We start from the raw sequence: 19,553 nt of genomic DNA, 5'->3' as shown, positions 1-19,553 counted from the left end.
CGACCTCGGATGTTGTATGTAGCTTGGCGAAGCAGATGCTGCATCAGGTCGACATCGAAACGGTGTGATGATGGTGAGGGTAGTCAACAGTGAGAGATGTACGACGGATCGATACACAATGAGCGGAATCTGGTCATATATGAGGATCTGATTGTCCAAAAATCGAACAGAAAAGAGGCGTAAACAAAATGTGCATAAAAAAGGGCGCCAATGAAAGTAAAGAAAAAATGACGAAAAAGATAAAAAACAGACGTCAGACTGGATTCAATGGGATTCCACAACGGCCGCTCCGCCACGCACCAACCAAAGCCGTCCCAGTCTTTGACAGCTAGGCTTGTCAATGACAACCAGGACAAACCTCCCAATACGGCAAAAACAAGGCACGCTGGCAGTTGGTTCGTGGAAACCCTAAATTAGATGAGACGAGAGGTTGGCAAAATGCTTTAAACTTGTTTGGCGTTGAAGACTTCAGCCAACGATCGCTCTTGCCGCGCCCAGGCGTGTCAGGGAGGGAAGGGGCGGCTGGTGTTGCGTCATAGCGATCAATACTCCACGGCGATTTACAGGGCCTCGACCGCCTGAAAAGCGACTACTGTGGACCGTGTGGAGCGCTGATATGGAGTACTTATAGCGGTCCTTTCGCTGGCTCACATGTGATCTGCCCCAGTTTCTGTCGCGTTTAGTGGACTGCCACACTGTCAGCGAGCAATCTGTGCGGTGGCTTTCCCCAAAATTGTCACGTGACTATACCGCAGCAGTGCTACCCCAGAGGGCAGGCGCGACCAACCGAGGCCAAATGAAAGAGCCGCTAATAAGCTCCGCAATGGTAAGAAAGCTCTGGGGCAGGGGCAGCGAGCACAAGGGGAAACGACGACCGAGGAGAGGTTCTGCAGGCGCTAGTTCGGTCTTGCTTCCCCAGCACCATTTCGCGACCCATTGGACTTTCCCTCTCGGATCATAATCGCCCATCTCGCATCACATCGCATCACGACGTGGCCGGCACTCTGTAACGTCTCCTCTTCGCGTCAGCTTGCGAGCCTGCGAGCCATTGACCCATCATCCCGACAACACGCCTGAAACAGCGATGCACGCGTTACACAGCCGGGCAGACACAGCATAAACCGAGCCCGTCTCGAACTGAACGACGCACACGACAAGAAACGAAGGAATCAGAATAAACAAAAATAAACAAACCATCTTGCCTTACCATCCTCCCCTCTTTCCACACCTCGCTATGGCTGCGGTGGCATCTCCGCCGCAAGTCGTGGCCTCACGGCCCCGCAGACGCCGTCTTCGTCGGCGTCGGCGGCTCGACAAGCCCGCTGTCAACGCACGCCTCGTCCTCGACGACCACGTCCGGGGCGATGTCGGCATCCTGTCCGAGGACCTGTTTGCCGACCTCTTCCCGCACCTGTACCAGCAGGAGCAGCAACAGAAAGACGGTAGGCCTCAACATGCTCTGTCATTTTACCTTGTGTCGCTCCCTTGGCCCATGCTGACCGTCTTCGCGTCCCAGGTGCCAATGGCTTTGGTGCAGCCCTCGCCCGCGCAACGCCCACTTCGACAGCCGCCGCTTCCTCCATCGCCGAGCCCGACGTCTACCACGTAGCAATGGCCCCCTGGGCCCCGAGCGCGTCTCCCGAGTCCACTGACTGGACCATTGTGCCCGTCTCCAAGTCCTCGGCCCTCGCACCCTCCACCGTGCAGTTTTCGCCCTCGTCTCTGGCCCTTCAGAAATTCGCCGCCATTTTGCAGCAAGTTGCACCCTCCAAGTTCTCCGGCCACAGCCGCCGCGGCATTGAGGTGATGCTGCTCGATGTCACGGCCGTGTCCCTCGATACCGTCTTTGTGAGCCTCGAGGGGGACCTCGGCAAGCGGCTCGAAGCCGGTGAAGGCACCTTCTTCCGTGACCACCCGACTGCGTCTGCTCTGCAAGCCGCGAAGAACAAGACCAAGGGCGCAAACGGCACGCAGGTGTCGGGCGAAGACCGTCTGACCGCCGCCCTCCGCGTTGCTTTGGGCACTCTGCAGGTGGTCCACTCCGGCGACCTCTTCCCGCTGCCGCTGCCGCCCCACCCCATCACCCACGTGCCGCCAAACCCGGGCAAGGTCACCTTCTGCGAGCCTGTCGCCCAGGGCGTGCTTACGCCGAGCACACGTATCATTGTGTCGCGCGGCCGCCTGCACTCCAAGAGCGGCCGCCACCGCGGTGCCGACTTGGCCCCCATTCCTGCGCGCCGCAAGCTGAATGGCGTGTCTGAGGACGAGGGCGACGACACGGCCAACGACCAGTTCTTCTCGGCCGCCGAAGAGCGCACGCGAACGGAGACGGAGACCGACGCACCTACCGAAGATTCCGAGACTGGCGAGTCCGAGGCTGACCTGTCGCCCGCCGGCCACGATGACGACCTCGAGGAGGACGACGGCGGCGAGATCTCCGACGACTCCATGGACGAAATGATCTCCCTCCAGGCCCCGACGCTGCCAGCCACACTCGCCAGCGGCGTCTCGACCTTGCAGCCCGGCTCACCCATGACAATTGGCCGTGGCCGGAGGACGAACGGCGTCGCCACGCCTGGCTCGGTCTTCTCTAGCTTTACCGCCACAACTGCCCGTCCCGACCGGCCCCGCGGCCGCCTGTTCAAGGCCCAAGGCCTGACCGCCCCCATCCCGCCCGAGATTCTCCACCCGAAGCCCGGTGCCGACGACGACGATGAGGCCCGCGTCTACGTGGACGTGAACAACCTGACCCGCATCGGCTGCTTCTCGGGCGACTGGGTGCGTCTCGAGGAGGCCGAGGAGCCGCCCGTCAATGGCTTCGGCCGCTTTGCTCTGGGCAGCTTTGGTGAACCCGTGGGCGACGAGCCGGACTGGCGGCCTGTCCGCGTCTTTGGCCTGCCCGAGGGCTATTCGCAGCGGCCGGTGACACGCATCCCCAGCGCCAAGCACGAGGCTGGTGGCCGCCGCCTGTCCTTTTTCGAGTCGCAGATCCAGCGCCCCTCCAGCCCCATCGCCTATTTGTCGCCCATCCTGCTCGCGAACATGCAAAGCACGTCGTATCTGCGACTGTCCCCGCTGCGAAGCGCCCAGCACCCACCTTCGTCATCCCTTGGTCGCCACGGCGCCCATGCTGGCCGGTCCTCTACGAAGATGGGTACCGCCGCCCAGCCGCCATTTGCGCAAAAGGTCATCATCCAGCAGGTGCGCACGCCTGTGCCGATTGAAAAGTCGGTGCAGACGGCCGTCGTGGCCGGCCTCAAGTGGCACTTTGAGAAAAAGCTGCGTGTTGTCAAGACTGGCGACTACATTGCCATCCCCATCGATGCACAGCTCGGCCGCACCATGAACGACATGCTCCAGACCAGCGAGAACGCCGCCGTCACGGACATCCTATCCTTGACTGGTGGCATCAAAGAGTCGTCGGCCGCCGCTACGAACGGTAGTAATGGCACGTCTGCGGCGGCCGCAGCAGCAGCAGCTGCTGCGTCGCCGTCGTCGTCAGGCACCCCCGCCTCGGGTGCCGGGGCCGGCGCGAGTGGCAAGCCCACCCTCAAGGCCGACGAGGTGGCGTGGTTCAAAGTGACCCATGTCCAGCCTCAGCCGCAGCCTCAGCAGCAGCGTCACTACGTCGGCGACGAGGGTGAGGAGGAGGAGAGTGTCTGGGGCACCACGGTGGCTTGCGTGGACATCTCGACGGCGCACCTGGAACAGTCGGGCACCACGACGTCGCGCATCCCTGGCACCAAGGACAGCAACTGGCCGTACTACCTCGGCCTCCGCGAGCCGCCCCGCCGTTATGGCGACCGCGCCGCCCCCGCCGTCGTCGAGCCCGACCGCAAGCAAGTCTCACCTCTGCGGCGACAGCTGCGCGATCTCGTGGCGGCTGCCACGAGCAAGCGCGCCCTCCACCTCAACATGCCCCCCGTCGCCATTCTGCTCGTGTCCACGCAGCGCCACATTGGCAAGGCTACTGTGGCCGTCGACGCCTGTTCCGACATGGGCCTGCACACGTTCACAGTGGACGCCTACGACGTGGTCAACGAGGCCAGCGCCGGCGGTGGCGACGCCAAGACGGAGGGTGTGCTCAAAGGCCGTGCCGGCCTGGCCATGAGCTGTGGGCCCGATTGCTGCGCGCTGCTCATCCGCCACATGGAAGCCCTGACAGCCGACCGCATGGTCTCGTCCATGAAGGAGATCCTCGAGGACGCACGTGTGCTAATCGCGACGACCACGGAGGCCGACAAGATTCCAGACGGTGTGCGCAGTCTCTTCACGCACGAGATGGAGATGCACGCGCCCGACGAGACGGAGCGTCAGAGCATCCTGCGCAACATTGTCAACGACCGCGCCCTCGTGCTCGACCCGGAGGTCGACCTCGGCAGCGTAGCGCTGAAGACGGCCGCCCTCGTGGCGGGCGATCTTGTCGACGTGGTGGAGCGCGCACTTGTGTGCCGCCAGTCGCGTTTAGAGAAGCTCGTCGTGGCCCAGTCGACGCCTATCGCACCCGCGTCGCCCTCGGACGCGTCCGATGTGGGCCTCGATCCGGAGCAGCAGCTGAACACCAAGGTCCTCACGCTACGCGACGTGCAGGTGGCCGGTGGTGCGGCGGTGCGCGGCCTGACCAAGGCCGACTTTGACGCCGCCGTCGACGCTGCGCGCAAGAACTTTGCCGACGCGATTGGCGCGCCCAAGATTCCCAACGTCACGTGGAACGACGTCGGCGGTCTCGACAACGTCAAGGATGTCGTCATGGAGACGATCCAGCTGCCGCTCGAGCGGCCCGAGCTGTTTGCCAAGGGCATGAAGAAGCGGTCCGGCATTCTGTTCTACGGCCCGCCCGGTACGGGCAAGACGCTGCTGGCCAAGGCCATCGCCACCGAGTACAGCCTCAACTTCTTCAGCGTCAAGGGCCCCGAGCTGCTCAACATGTACATTGGCGAGTCCGAGGCCAATGTGCGGCGCGTGTTCCAGCGCGCCCGCGACGCGCGGCCCTGTGTCGTCTTCTTTGACGAGCTGGATTCCGTGGCGCCCAAGCGCGGCAACCAGGGCGACAGTGGCGGCGTCATGGACCGCATCGTGTCGCAGCTGCTGGCCGAGCTCGACGGCATGTCGGGCGGCGGCGACGACGAGGACGAAGGCTCCGGTGCCGGCTCGGGCGGTGTGTTTGTCATTGGCGCCACCAACCGGCCGGATCTGCTCGACCAGGCGCTGCTACGTCCCGGCCGCTTCGATACAATGCTGTACTTGGGCGTGTCGGACACGCACGACAAGCAGTTGCGGATCCTGGAAGCCCTGACGAGAAAGTACGTTTTTTTTTTTTTTTTCGTTATTTTCCCATCGCCGACCCTGGTAGGACACGCTACATTTTTCCGATTCAGACACTAATGCTCGTCCCTCTAGGTTCACCCTACACCCTTCGGTGTCGCTGCGCGCGATTGCCCAGCAGCTGCCGTTCACGTACACAGGTGCCGACTTTTACGCGCTGTGCAGCGACGCCATGCTCAAGGCCGTGACGCGCCAGGCGTCGGCGGTCGACGACAAAATCGCCGCTATGACGGCCAGCGGCAAGAAGCCCATGTCGACGGCGTACTACTTTGACCACTACGCGACACCCGAGGACGTGGCCGTGCTCGTGACGGAGCAGGACTTTTTGGAGGCGAACCGCGAGCTCGTGCCGAGTATCAGCGCGGGTGAGCTGGCGCACTACGAGCGGGTGCGGGCCACATTTGAGGGCAAGAAGAAGGAAGATAAGGAAAAGGGTCAGCAGCAGCAGCAGCAGCAGCAGTCCTCGTCCTCATCCTCGTCCTCGTCTTCAAAGACACCCGCCGGGTTCTCTCTCCCTACGGCCGTCTCTGCCCCCGCCTCGCATTCCGCACGGCTCGCCCGCAGGGGCAAGGGCAAAGGCAAGACGACGTCGCTTCGGTTCAGCGATGTCGAAGAGGAGGATGAGGAGAACGAAGGCGGCATCGACGGCATCGGCGGTAGCGACAACGATGACGACGACGACGACGACGAGACTGGCAGTGTTATCCTCAATGGCCGAGCCAGCAAGGGCAAGGGCAAGTCCTCTGTGGGCGCAGGCTCCTTCCAAGACCAGCGCGCCAGCGACGACGAAGACCTGTACAGTTAGGACTGTACAGGTGGGTGCGGTGTGACGAGTGCAGTGCGTGCGGTGGTGGCATGGGTGGATGCGTTGTGTCTTGTCTTGTATATTGTCACGTTTTGTTTGTACCATCCCCAGCATATATTGTCTTGTAAAAGTATACAGAATACACCGTCCGACTGGACCAGCACCTTGTACGAGGATGAATGGGAGGAGGGTCTTTTGGCAGGCATAAAATCAACCAGCCACGAAATGCAATAAAATAAAAAGATTACACTTGCATTCTCGTTGGGAAGAAGAACCGAGCCGCATCTTCAGAATGCGCCAATCGTCCACCGTAAAATGCTCGAGAATGCTCTCCAACTCGGCACGAAAATGGTTGCAAATGTCTATTGTTGTGAGGAGTCATTTGTTTGGGCCGTGTTTTACGTCGTATTTGCGTCACTTTTGTTGGCCAGCCTGCCCTCTGCCGCCGTCCGCATGCAGCCCCCCTTAAGAACCCTAATTAGGAACCGGACCGCCACAAGCACAAGCGCATTCCCTCGTGGCGCAATTGGCTAGCGCGTTAGACTGTTATCCCATATGATAGTCTATCTAAAGGTTGGTGGTTCGAGCCCACCCGAGGGAGGTTGAGCCGTGTAATTTGCATTGTTTAAGCAAATTTTTTGTACACTTTTGCACGCTTTATTTTAGAGTGTCGATTGTGAGTCAACTATGTCAGTAATGAGTCTATTTCTTGCTTGTGTATTTTTTTTCCCTTTCCCATTAAAGATATCATATTAGAGACTGTAGTCTTTCTTCCTTTTTTCAAAAAGTAGGAGTAAATCGCATCTGCGAATGAGTTTTTTATTATTATTATTATTATTATTATTATTATTATTATTATTATTATTATTATTATTATTATTATTATTATTATTATTCTTTATATTTATTTAGACAAACTTAACCCATCACAAGTCCAAGGTTCAAACGAGTATATACGATATAATGAAGTTAGCCACTACAAGCGGCATGCTCTCTGTTCACCACAACATTTATCAACATACAATTTCAAGTAGCTCTATGTCTTGAACACCGCCAGAGGTCGTTCTTGCTAATACGAACCCGGGAAGCCAGATCCCTCCCTCTTAACAGAACAAATCAATCTGACACCTCTCCTAATATGACGTCCGGAAGACATGAGCATAGACAGTCCGACACATACAGTGTTTCGTCGTCCTTCGACGGTCGAATTTGCTCTGCAGACACTCGTCGGTACTGAACCAGACAGCGTATTATCCCGAGAAGGGCAGAAATGGGAGGGCGTTGAGCAGTAAAGCTCATCCGACTTTTCAGAGACCGTCCACCTTTTGTTCTACTCTTCTTTGCAGGCAGCAACTCAATCGGTATTGCCCACGTCTGTAACACTGCCGGGTCTTGGCCACCAGGCGTGTTCATGTCAAATCACGAGAAGAAAGAACTTTCTGTGCTTTATCTCGTATTTCAGTTGGTGGAGTCTTGGCCCGTCGCACCTTTTGGTCGTATTGCTCCTTTCTCCAACTCGCATTCTCCAACATTTCTGCTCTGACTCGAAAGCACATGAGTTCGCGAATTTTGCCACGGCAGATGAAAGCAGGTCCATTTAAAACGACGCGTTATGATTGGCCTGTCGCAAACACTGAGTAGATTTTGCGCTACTTTGCAGCGCAATCGCGCCACCTCGAATTTTTTTTTTAGCCATGTACGAAATACATTTGGGCTAGTTTTTCGCCTTTTGGTCCCTCTTTTATCAATTCCTTCTGATTCTTACGTCTCCGTTTTGGAGGGGCAGGTCTAGACAAATAAGTGCCTGGTGCCAACAGGGAGCCAGTCTTATGCCGCGGCCGGTCTCCGAAAAGGTTCACAGCCGTGCATGTGTTGGCTGGACCCTTGCTGTTTTTCGGATCGTTTCCACGTTTCCTAGGTGTTTCTTTCGACTTCCGTCAAGTGCCCATGTCCCCTAAAACGTGTCTGCGCCAAGTGGCGGTACCCTGCCTCCCTGCTTCTTTCCGTCTAGCCGGCCTTCGGGAGGACGGCAATGGGCCGTGAATTGGATTTTGGGGAGAAGGAAAGAGCCCGTACTGCAACTGCGACCGGTATACCATTGGGGGCCGAGTAAGAGTGATTTCTGAGGAAGGAGGGACCGTGGCGCATGGTCGCACAAAAATTCGAGAGGAAGGAGCTGGCTTTCAATGTATTGACACAGCGGCGAATTTCACGGCAAGAACCAAGAGCGGGTGGTCCGATCAAAGGCCGATGCATTGGGGGGGCAAAACGTCGCCTGTCGTTTGACGAGGACAGACCATCTCCGTCACTGCCTACCGGCAGAGCGGTACGTGTCTGTCTCGTAAGCATTATTGGAGTTACCTCTCTTTTGCCGCCATGATGCAATGTGGATCAGGCCAGCACGATTCTGCTCCGTTCCTCTCCCGGCGTCTTGGCCCGCCTCTGGAACCCTTCTGGTGACTCCTTTTTGAACCCGGTCTGCCAGTATTAGTCTTCAACCCACTTGGGCCTGCAATACCCACCACGCTCATTCTCACTGGCGCTCACAGTCCCGTCGTTTCTACTGTGTATCTTGTCTCCCACGCCCGTGCCTTCCCTTGTTGCCTCGGGGAATCTTGCCACTTCCAGATAACCCGTGTCAGAAGGCAGGAGCACGCCCGGTAAGCTGGAAACTGTTAGCTTCCTATTGGCCCGCGCGGCACCCGGGATTTGACCCTGGCCCAACAGGCCATTTTGAGCTTCCTTGCTCCCGTACTTCCTGTATCTCTTGCCCGAGTAACTGCCCTATCTGTGGACAATCCTCATCGGCTCGTTGCGTGCTGGCGTTCCTTCCATAGTCTTCCACACCTTGCTACGTACTACTGGTAATTCTGGTAGTTCGCTCCTTCCTCACTTACACTCCCGTCTCTCCTTCCGTTGTTGACTTCCTCTGTCTTCTAAACGTACTCTCTTTTTGTCTTTCTTCGTTTTTTGATCCTTTGCTCTTCCTCCTCGTTTCTTCTTTTTGACTCATCCACAGCTTGGTCACGGTATGTAATCATCGTTCTGTTGTGTTTAGGACCAGTCCCGCTGGCCATCTTTTTTATCTACCCCCCTCCCCCCCCCTTCTCCACTCTGCACGCTCTGAATACTTTTTCTTCTTGTATTCCACGGACAAACGCTCACATTTCCTTCCTTCCTTCTTTCTTCCTCGCAGAGACACATCTCCACTCTTTCGCCCGTTTCGCAATATATCCGTCACAATGGCTTCTGCTGCTTCCCGCCAGCTGTTCCGCGCCGCCACCCGCGCGGCTGCGCCTGCCCGCCGCGGCTTCACCAACTCTTCGTCCAGCGTCAACGCCTCGGCGCGCGCTTCTTTCCGCCAGGGCTCTGCCGGCGCTGGCCGCCGCTACTACTCGTCCGAGACCCCCAAGCCGGGCAGTTCGTCGAGCCTGCTGTGGGTCGGTGTCGGCGCTGTCGGTGTCGGTGCCGCTGCCTACTACCTGACCCAGAACGGGTCTGCTTCGGCTGCGGCGCCCAAGGCGGCCTTCAAGCCCGAGTTCAAGGACTACCAGGCCGTCTACAACGAGATTGCCAAGCTCCTGCAGGAGCACGACGAGTACGATGACGGCAGCTACGGCCCTGTCCTGGTGCGCCTGGCGTGGCACGCCAGCGGCACCTACGACAAGGAGACGGGCACCGGCGGCAGCAACGGCGCCACGATGCGCTTTGCGCCCGAGAGCAACCACGGCGCCAACGCCGGCCTGATCAACGCGCGCAACTTCCTCGAGCCCGTCAAGGCCAAGTTCCCGTGGATCTCGTACTCGGACCTGTGGATCCTGGGCGGCGTCTGCTCGATCCAGGAGATGCTGGGCCCCAAGATCCCCTTCCGCGCCGGCCGCCGTGACCGCGACTTCAACTCGTGCACGCCCGACGGCCGCCTGCCCGACGCCTCGCAGGGTGCCGACCACGTGCGCAACATCTTCTACCGCATGGGCTTCAACGACCAGGAGATTGTGGCCCTGGCCGGCGCGCACGCCCTGGGCCGCTGCCACACGCAGAACTCGGGCTTTGACGGCCCCTGGACCTTCTCGCCGACCGTGCTGACCAACGACTACTACAAGCTTCTGCTTGGCAGCAAGTGGCAGTGGCGCAAGTGGGACGGCCCCAAGCAGTACGAGGACAAGGAGACCAAGTCCCTGATGATGCTGCCGGCCGACATGGCCTTTGTCCAGGACAAGACCTTTAAGAAGACCGTCGAGAAGTACGCCGCCGACAACGACCTGTTCTTCAAGGACTTTGCCGCCGCCATTGTCAAGCTGTTTGAGCTGGGCGTGCCTTTCCCCGAGAACACGGAAACCTACGTCTTTAAGAACCTGGGCGAGTAAATCGTCCTGTATTGAAGAGAGTGGGAGAAAGAGAGACTTTTTGAGTATTCTGCATTTTGTTTTGTTTTCGTTTCGGACACGCGCGATACGCCACCCCCAACCGCTTCAGCATACCATCCACGATACCGTGGAGACCGATAGACACGGCCGATTGCAAACGCTTAAAGTTCCTTTCGAGAATAGACTTTCCAGAGGGACAACCGGAGGGGACAAGTGGTTAGACATAGACGGGACAGGGGGAAACTGTAATCTACCGGGAGCACCTTAGACCTAGACGCTCTGGATGGGGACGAATGTAATGCAACTAGCGAAGGCTAGGCAGACAAATAATCTATTTTTTTTTTTTTTCTCACAGAATTTCAGAACAGTGGGCAAGGAGAGAAGTGAATATATGCACTCGTTTTGCGCCCCATACGGATATTTTTTTTCTTTTCCTTTCCTGCTTCTTTCTCCGTACCGTGCACGGGTTTTGCGTCATAAACTGGTCCTGCGAAACATGACTTCGGTAATAGGACAGAGACTCCCCGGCTTTTGACACGTGAAGTTCGGTCTTGTAATTCTGTAGAATGCGGGAAAAAGGAACGCAGGAAAGAACAATGGCCTCTTTTTTTCCTTGCCTGGGGTTGTTCGTAAAGTATAATATTCCTTTGATTAACCTCAAGGCTTCGGTGTGAAAATTCCGAACGCCGTTCAAAACTCCAGCGCACGACGTATGAAAGGAGCCAAACGAACTGTGCCAAGTGTTGCTCCACTTGGATTTGGACACAAAGTGAGGTCTCTGAGAGCTTTGTTGACACTTTCCAGAGGCTGCTCGAGTCTGGACAATTGCCACTTTTGATTGTATGGGGCAGCGTCGATCGTGCTTGCCTCTTACGATGACGGGACGGCTCTGCCCGAAACGTCGCTCTTTCCTCAGTGTTGTTTATTCCAGTTGTTGTTCCTCGTCCATTTTCGCCCTTTCCCTCTTTGCTACCTAACCTTTGCACCTTTCTGCACGGAATGTATTTGAAGGTTGAAACGAGGCTCGTTACTTTTAGGATGCAGCTTGATTCAAATGATATGACGAGACTTTGATTTTGTGACCATGCAGCCACTACTTGCCACTTGTTTCACAGAGTGACATTGCTCCGACATCTGTAAAATTGTTGTATAAACTGTACAAAACGTTCATAGAATAATTATACCTGGAAATGCATAATTTTATTGCTTATAAAACATTGCCGTTGCTCTGTGTTCCGTAATGATGAACAGTCGTTGATCTTGATGCAATGCACGTGACACCGATTGACACGGCTGCAAACGGCTGTTGCGCACGTAAAAAAATTGGACGCTACCGATTGCTGACCTCACTTTGAAGAAGCTCGGTACCCTCCACTTTCAGACACACCTCGCCACGCCGCACACTGCATAACGACACAACCATGGCGTCCGGAACAGCGAGAACGGTCGTTTTGTCGGCCAGCCGCCTGCAGAGCGCTTCAATGCGCCCTCTGCGCCCTTTGCGCCCGTCACTCCTCGTCTGTGGACGTGTCGCCTGCTGCGCCGCCGCCGTCACAGCATCCAACGCCCGCCACCGGACGCCGACGTTGCAGCGCCTCTACTCGACAGAGTCCTCTTCTCCCGCCGCCTCCCCTTCACCACGCACCCCCTCGCCCGCCAATGACGTGGTTGAGCGGTACCGCAGCCGGCTCGAGAGCAAGGCGCAGAAAGAGGGCGTGGCCGACATTGACCAGCTGCGCGCGGCCTACATGGACAAGATCGAGGCACTGCGGCGGCGCGATGCTGTTGTTCCCGAGGGGGCCAATGTGGCCGCCGACACACCCACACTCTCCACGTCCGAGCCGGCCTCGGCAGAATCGTCACGGCCGTCGACACCGGCATCCGAGTCAGCATCCTCCGGAGCGTCGACAGCGAGCTCTGCGTCCACGACTGCTGCGTCGCCTACCGCCTCGGCCGCTTCCGCCGCGTCAACACCCCGCGGCGTCCGCCCCCTCGCATCGCTGCTCGACCTCGACAAAGTGCGCACGCTGCCCGTCGAGGAACTGTCGGCCGTCTGGCGCCTCCGCTTCGCCAACGACCCGCTGTCGCTGTGCGCCGTCATCCCCGCCCAGACATATGCGGCCATGGAGGCGGCCGCACGCGCACGCCCGCAGTTTGTGCTGCCCGTGCCGCACCCGGAGCAGGGCGCCGAGATTCACTTTTTGCAGTGGACGTTTGACACGCAGGGCGGGCCGGCCACGGCGCCGTCGAGCACCGTGCTGTTTACGCAGCTGGCCGAGTACAAGGTGCGCGGCGAGTTTGCGGCGCCACACACGACGGTGACGCACTACACGGACCTTGCGGCCGACTGCGGCGTCGTGCTGATGCAGGGCCAGGTGGCGGACGGCCGCGGCGTGACGGCCGACCACGCGCAGTGGCTGGTCATGTGCCTGCAGCGCTTCTATGGCGCCTGGGCCATCCCCGGCACGCCCGGCTCCCAGGACCAGAACAGCGCGCTCGACGAGGGTGCGCGTGCGCGCCGTCTGCTGTTGCAGTGGTTTGCCGCCGGCGACCCGCAGTTTAGCATTGAGCGGCTGATGGAGGAGGTGGAGAAGCTGGCATGAGTGTACCGGGATACAGACCGGGATCCCACGAGACACCACATGGATAGGATGGTGTATGATACGACGAACGTCGAAAAGCGACCTTGGTGCTGTAATGGAAAACGCACAGACGGCACGCATTTGTATAGAATATAGATAGTATCCAACAACAACGAGACAAAGAAACGTCCCCATGTACTATACCTTCTGCTCTCCGCCCTCTTGTATTTAATAGCACCCTGTTTGTCTACAGCTTCGACGCTCCGGCCTTGTCGGCCTGCCGTACCTGGTCGCGTAGTACCCGCCGCAGAATCTTGCCGCTGGGTGACTTGGGAATCTCCTTGACAAAGTGCACGCCGCCGCGCAGCTTCTTGTGTGGCGCTGTCAGCGACGCCAACCAGTCGACAATCTCCTTGGCCTTGGCTGCGTCCGTGGGCAGGCCGGGCTTCATCACAACGTACGCCCGCGGCACCTCGGTCGCCTGCGCCTTGTCCTCCACGCCAATCACACCCGCGTCCGCAATGTCCTTGTGGCCCAGAAGGATGCCCTCGAGCTCGGCTGGCGGCACCTGGAAACCCTCTGCAAGATGTTAGTCAAAAGGCGGAATCGTCAGGAACATGCAAGGACAATCAGAGGAATGTCCAATGGGGCGCAACGTACTGTACTTGATCAACTCCTTGAGACGGTCGACGCAGGTAAAGTTGCCGTGCTTGTCGGCAATGAAAATGTCGCCGGTTTTAAAGTAGCCGTCCGCTGACATTGTCGCCTTTGTGTTGTCGGGCAGGTTCAGGTAGCCCTGGAAGATGTTCGGGCCCTTGAGCCACAACTCACCGGGCTTACCCAGCTCCGCCACATCCGTGCCCTCGTCCGGGTCGACGAGCCGTGCCTGCATGTTCGGCAGCAATCGGCCCACCGAACCCATGAACTTGCCCCACTCGTGTGGCAGCTGCATCATCGCGACAGGCGACGTCTCGGACAGACCGTAGCCCTGCTTGACAGGAATCTTGAGTCGGTCCCACAGCGCTGTTGCGAGCTCAGGCGTCAGCGGCGCCGCACCGCTGTGAAACATGCGCATCGATGTCAGGTCGTACTTGTCGACGACCGGGTGCTTGGAGAAGGCGAGAATCACGGGCGGCGGGACGTAGGCAAAGCTGATCTTGTATTTCTCAATGAGCTGGCACGCGCGCTCAAGGTCGAAACGGGGCATGCTGATGAGCTCCCAGCCAGTGTTGATAAAGACGAGGATGCAGCAAGTGAGGCCCTAGCTGAACGTTAGCAGGTTTGAGTAGAGAGCACCCTTTTCCCGGCACGCAACGTACGTAAATGTGGAAGAACGGCGTGATGCCGAGACCCTTGTCGCCCTTGCCATCGGCACCACCGAAGGGATGGAAAATCAGGCCGTCCATAGATGACATCTGGAGCACATTCGCAACGACGTTGTAGTGCGTCAGACACACGCCCTTTGGCAGGCCAGTGGTGCCGGAGCTGTAGACCAAGAACGCCAGGTCTTTGTGCACATCAACAGGCTCGGCCGTTGCGCGGCCCTTGAAAGACGGGTTTCGAATGGCACTGAAGTGGCGGAAGCGGCCCGACGGGTCGTGTGCGTCGCCGAGCAGGATAATGCGGTCCTCAGGGATGCCGACAGCCCTGGCGGCGCGCCGGGCGGTCTCGAGAAACGGCAGCTGGGTGATGACAGCCACGGCACCCGAATCGCGCAACTGGAAGGTCAGTTCGTGCTCGGTGTACAGTGGGTTGGCGGGCGAGCAGATGCCGCCGGCCCACAGCAGGCCGAGCATTGCTGGTGGCGTGTCGATGTCGTTTGGCGTGTAAAACGCCAGGACGTCACCGCGCTTCCAATTCCATAGCGATTGAAGGCCCTTGCCGAAGTCGAGGGAGGTGCTGCGCAGGTCGCCAAATGTATAGCTGCGGCCGGTCTCGCTATCGGTGAAAATCTCTGCGCGTGGTATTAGCTGGCGGAGGGCAGAGCAGGGGGCTTAGCAAGGACCACAGGGAAAAGACTGTTGTACCTTTGCTGTCGGAAAACGGCTTCGACTTGCGTTCAAAGAGCAGCGACCAGAGGTCGACCTCTGGGATGGTGAGTGGTGTGAACGGCGACTCAAACGGCATTGTGACGATGAGAACTGCAGAAAGTTACCGCAAAAGCTGCTAATATATATGGCTTTGGATTTTGCAACAAATGCAAGTGGAGCGGTAACACAGAAATGGTCGGATGAGAGCACAGGATGTGGGGAAGGAAAAGAGATGAAGAACGTTGAAAGCAAACACAAAATAAAGAGGTACAGAGGAAATACAAAGGGACCAAAGGGACCAAAAATACTCTTGGCAATGGCCGCATATTTCGGAGAACCATTGTCTCTCCGCAGTACTCCATAATCCAGCAATATCGTGGGTATCTTCGGGGGTGCAGTCCAGCTGCACTCCAGCGTCGCGTTTTGGGCCTAGCCCTTGGTCTCCCCCCTCGTTTTTTATCTTGCGGGCGAAGCCTTATGCTTGTTGATCCTTTTCTGGCGTCTTGTTCTGACACCTTGGTTGTACTTCTTGGCTTGGTACAGACCTTTCCGCGCGTCTTTTCCGAGGTGGTGGGCTCTTGTTCGGCTATCCGCGGACATCACGGGAACGCGATAACAAGCGCCGATCCCAAACGTGATTTGTGTTTTTGGCTTTACCATGTCTTGCAGGGTTCAATGCACATATCGCAGCCGGTCTCGATTCCCATCCTGACTTATCCGGACGCTGGTATACTTTTTCTGCAGAGAGAATGCTTCTTTGGCGTGGAGCCATCATTCGGAATACGCAGGTCTCGTCTGGACTCGTTTGAACTCGCCGGGCCGCAGTCTCCTCATTGGACCTAGCGTGTGTGGTCTGACGTTGTAAATTCGATAAGCGCAAGGTAGTATGGGACCATTTGTGCGGGGAGAGCGTCCTGCGGAATAAGCCTGGGGCGATGGACTGCATTGGCTGGCTCCGCACTCTTGGCCATTATGGCCGGCCGAGGCTCGCTTGCTCACGCCTGCGCGTCTCGAATTTCGGCAGGTCTTTGCTCAGAGACCAGCTTTGGAGCACCGGGAATGTTAGACGGATATAGATTGACAACGACAACCATGGTAGGCGGTGAAGATCCAGAAACACGAAACCTGGTGATGGCCAAAATGATCCTCGCCGGATGATCTGCTGTATCCTTGGTAGCTTGATTTCTATTCGGCGGTCAATGAAGTTGCGGATACGAATGTCATGGGGCATAGTAAATGGGCGGGTCATGCTATGCTCTTCTTTGAGATTGTCGGTCCGGGCGTGGGGCTTGGAAATGTGTTTGGAAGATTCTGCTTTTGAAGCTTTTCAAATGTGGCGTAGGATGTTTTGGATATGATCCTAGGGGGCAACTCGAAGAAGAAGGCGCCACGGACATTTGACCGCTCAACGAGGCAAGGACGATGGGGTAAACCAATGTAGAAGGTTCGGCAGAATGAGGAAAGAGGGAAGAAGAAGAAAAACAGGAAGAAAGAAGGCGGAAACGGGTCGCTCTTTCTACTTTTTACGACCGCCAGCTCCTTCCTTTGAAAGGAACAGCATCTAACAGCCTACAGTAAACTCGTAGTGGCCATGAGCTTCCAACGGAGCCGGGAAGCAGCTACCGGAGTCGGCGCTTGGCATGCGTTGCTGCACCTGTCCAGCATCGACTATCGTGACGAAAATTGACGAAAATAATACCGAAATTCAGGATAGCAAAGGCATCAAAGCCCCAAAACCATCTCGACACTCCGCTCACGCTTCCATAATTTTGGCCATTTGTTTGCCGACGTCAACGAAGATGGTATTCTGTGCCATCGCTTGTTACGCCGACGCCTAGAATGTGCTGAGAGTCTGCCTTTACGACCTGATAAATAGGCACTATTTCGTCTTTTCCAACAAGATCGCAGCTGAGACGAAGAAGCTCAACACCAACATTGGCCTGGACCAGATCGCCGCCGGCCAGACCAGCCAGAGCGTTGGTCTCTCGGACAACGACGAAGCGTAGATGGTGGATATCGTTCAAAAACGATGTTGGAATCAGGACGGACGGACGTCACAAGAAAGGAAGCTCTACCGGGTAACCGCCATCTCGATTAGATTGCAGCTGCCCGGCAAGGGAGCCTTGAGCGTGGAAGTTTCTTTCTCGTACATCATTTCACAGGATAAACCATTTGCCATGTGGGACGCTTGTACTGTTTTCACTTTGCATGTTGGGTCTGCTTGGACCGCAGCGATTATTTTTCGTAGTCATTCCCATTTCTGCTACCGTAAGACAAAAAAAAAGAAAAAGAAAACACCCCTTGGATCATATGTTCTTTTCTTCTAAATCGTTGTATCTAGATGGTGTTAATTGTATGAATTTCGCTGAGCACCATGCGCGCCAAAAAGGACACACCGAAGTAGTCAAGAAAGAAAACAAAAAGGTGGAAGTGAAGAGAAAAGAAAAAGAGGTATAAATGGTAAAAAGGTTGGCTTCCGGAGGACAAGACGAGCGGCCCACAGGACCGACATGGTGTTTCGCCTCGAGGAAAGCCAAAAGAGAAAACGTGAAGAATGGTTTTTTGTTATATGCCTTTCGCCCTTCCCCCTTCACGGCCGACGACGAAAGTTCCTCCAAAAAACAAGAAGTGAATAATGAAAAAAAAGCCTTTGTCGCCGACTTTTGGGAGAATGAAGGATGCGATGAGTGCTGTGCCGTTGTCGTAAAAGAATGTTGGAAGACGATGAGAATCACACAAACAGCTCAATTAAAGTATTAAAGAATTAAACACATTAAGTAAGGTGATTTGCGCGATTCTCTGGTTGAATTTGTCTTCGTTTCTTTGTCTGCCTGCCACCTATCACCCATCGGACACATCGCTTGGGGAATCTTGTCTTGTTCGAGCGAAAAAGGAGGGAAGGGTATTCCGTCAGGCCAATCCAGCAGCCGAGAATGCAAGGTAGGGTAGTTGCAACACGTCGCGAAGAATGGACAGAGAACATCAGTTGTAAAGGGGACAAAGGGAAAAAAAAACCCAAGGAAAATGGTGGAAATCAGAATCAGATATCGTGAGAGAGAAGTAACAACGTCTGAAATGCGAAAAAAGAAGAAAATAAGAGGAAGTCTCTAAAAATGCAAGGCAGCAGATCCGGATGCCGAGTTGATGTGAATACGCGCAACAGTCGTCGTACGTATGTCCCCAGGCCCGGCGCCATCGCTCGTACCGTGCACTCTTAAAAACGAGATAGAATATGCCTCCAGAGCAAGCCATTCGACCGTCGTTCGTCGTTTCCGCTTTGTATCGAGATGGTGTCGCGATTCAAAACGATACCGATTAGTCACTCGTCATGCTGTGCTGTGTTGGCGTGTAGTTGTTGGTGATTTGTCAAAGTTTAGAAACCCATCCATGGCGCATCCCCCCCGCTAATCCCCTCCGTTTCGCCGTAACATCGTCAAGTGTTGTCACCATCCCCCAAACACATTCTGATCCAGAGTTTCCGGAAATGCGCCTATGCCAGGATGGCAACAGCAGCAGCCAGACCACCAAGCAGCAGGCCGCTCTGGATGAACAGGCCCTGGGCACCGGAGGTGGTGGCGGTGGAGGGCGAGCTGGTAGGCGCAACGACGACGGAGCTGGGCACGACGACGACGGTGGAAGCGGCGCCGGTGGTGGCCGTGGCGTGGTGGGAGGTGGTCTTGTTGTGGTACGAGGTGGGCCAGGCGACGGTGCTCGTGTTGCTGACGGGCCAGTGGGTGGAGCTGGAGGTGGTCGTGTTGTGGCGGTGGGCCGGGCAGTTGGTGACCGAGGGGTTGCAGCGGGTGATGGTGATGGTCTGGGTCCGGGAGATGGTGGAGGTGGTGGTGCCAGTGGCAGCGGTGGTGGCGGCGACGAGCGAGACCACGAAGGCCAGGACGGTCAGGTAGAAGGAGGCGAACATTTTGGCGGTAGTTGTTGTGAGAGGCGGGTGTTTGTGTTTATTTGGTCAATTGTGACAAGTTGAGATGTACGATTCTGAATTCTGGTCAGTCGCGACACTTCATTTTCAGGGCTGCCGTTGTTGTTTTGTTTTGTTTGGTAGGATGGCGACGCGACGAAACGAAACGAGAGAAAGGAAACCAAAATGGAAAGAAACGAAACAGAAACAAGCGGGCATGGCGACAACAAAATAGTCCAACGTCGTCTGTCTGCCAGACACGTCGTTTCATGAGCAGAGCATTTTGTTGACAGGGCGCTCTTCCTCATGAACAGACGACGCGTCTGGGGTTGGAATGCCATCGTTGGTAGTCGTGACGCCAGGGAGACCTCTTTAAGATGCTGGCGAGGGGGGACGGGAAAACAGTTTGGTAAATAGGCGTCGCGAGGGAGACGTATGACATGCGCCGTTCGTTTCTTGTCCCTTTTCTCATAATTGTTGTCTCTCTCTCGTTTGCTCCTTTCCTCGTCTTGTCTCCAAACACAGCGC

General features: G+C 56.5%; 5 protein-coding genes and 1 non-coding gene across 6 annotated transcripts; 4 read left to right on the top strand and 2 right to left on the bottom strand.

Moving 5' to 3' along the window:
- Positions 1-1,234: 1,234 nt before the first annotated feature.
- On the top strand, positions 1,235-6,130 carry SPBR_06341 (peroxin-6; the record flags this gene model as incomplete). Its single annotated transcript, XM_040764598.1, has 3 exons — positions 1,235-1,442; positions 1,517-5,303; positions 5,401-6,130. The coding sequence occupies 3 exons, from the start codon at positions 1,235-1,237 to the stop codon at positions 6,128-6,130; spliced, it is 4,725 nt and encodes a 1,574-aa protein (XP_040616188.1).
- Positions 6,131-6,641: 511 nt separating this feature from the next.
- SPBR_09545 lies at positions 6,642-6,731 on the top strand. Its single transcript has one exon. It is a non-coding gene; the product is annotated as a tRNA-Asn (tRNA).
- Positions 6,732-9,372: 2,641 nt separating this feature from the next.
- SPBR_07476 (cytochrome c peroxidase) lies at positions 9,373-10,497 on the top strand (the record flags this gene model as incomplete). The annotated part of the gene is made up of 1 exon (XM_040765730.1): positions 9,373-10,497. One exon carries the CDS (start codon positions 9,373-9,375, stop codon positions 10,495-10,497), a length of 1,125 nt encoding a protein of 374 aa, XP_040616187.1.
- Positions 10,498-11,918: 1,421 nt separating this feature from the next.
- Positions 11,919-13,100, top strand: SPBR_07425 (ATP synthase mitochondrial F1 complex assembly factor 1; the record flags this gene model as incomplete). The annotated part of the gene is made up of 1 exon (XM_040765679.1): positions 11,919-13,100. The coding sequence occupies one exon, from the start codon at positions 11,919-11,921 to the stop codon at positions 13,098-13,100; it is 1,182 nt and encodes a 393-aa protein (XP_040616186.1).
- Positions 13,101-13,326: 226 nt separating this feature from the next.
- Positions 13,327-15,206, bottom strand: SPBR_08970 (uncharacterized protein; the record flags this gene model as incomplete). Its single annotated transcript, XM_040767096.1, has 4 exons — positions 13,327-13,658; positions 13,740-14,340; positions 14,399-15,033; positions 15,107-15,206. 4 exons carry the CDS (start codon positions 15,204-15,206, stop codon positions 13,327-13,329), a joined length of 1,668 nt encoding a protein of 555 aa, XP_040616185.1.
- A 3,393-nt stretch (positions 15,207-18,599) lies between these two features.
- On the bottom strand, positions 18,600-19,028 carry SPBR_07975 (uncharacterized protein; the record flags this gene model as incomplete). Its single annotated transcript, XM_040766226.1, has 1 exon — positions 18,600-19,028. The coding sequence occupies one exon, from the start codon at positions 19,026-19,028 to the stop codon at positions 18,600-18,602; it is 429 nt and encodes a 142-aa protein (XP_040616184.1).
- Positions 19,029-19,553: the final 525 nt, after the last annotated feature.

Source organism: Sporothrix brasiliensis, assembly GCF_000820605.1.
Source record: "Sporothrix brasiliensis 5110 chromosome Unknown Cont20, whole genome shotgun sequence".
NCBI lineage: Eukaryota > Fungi > Ascomycota > Sordariomycetes > Ophiostomatales > Ophiostomataceae > Sporothrix > Sporothrix brasiliensis.
Note: the sequence above shows the minus strand (reverse complement) of the source record. Positions and strands in the feature narration are given on the sequence as shown.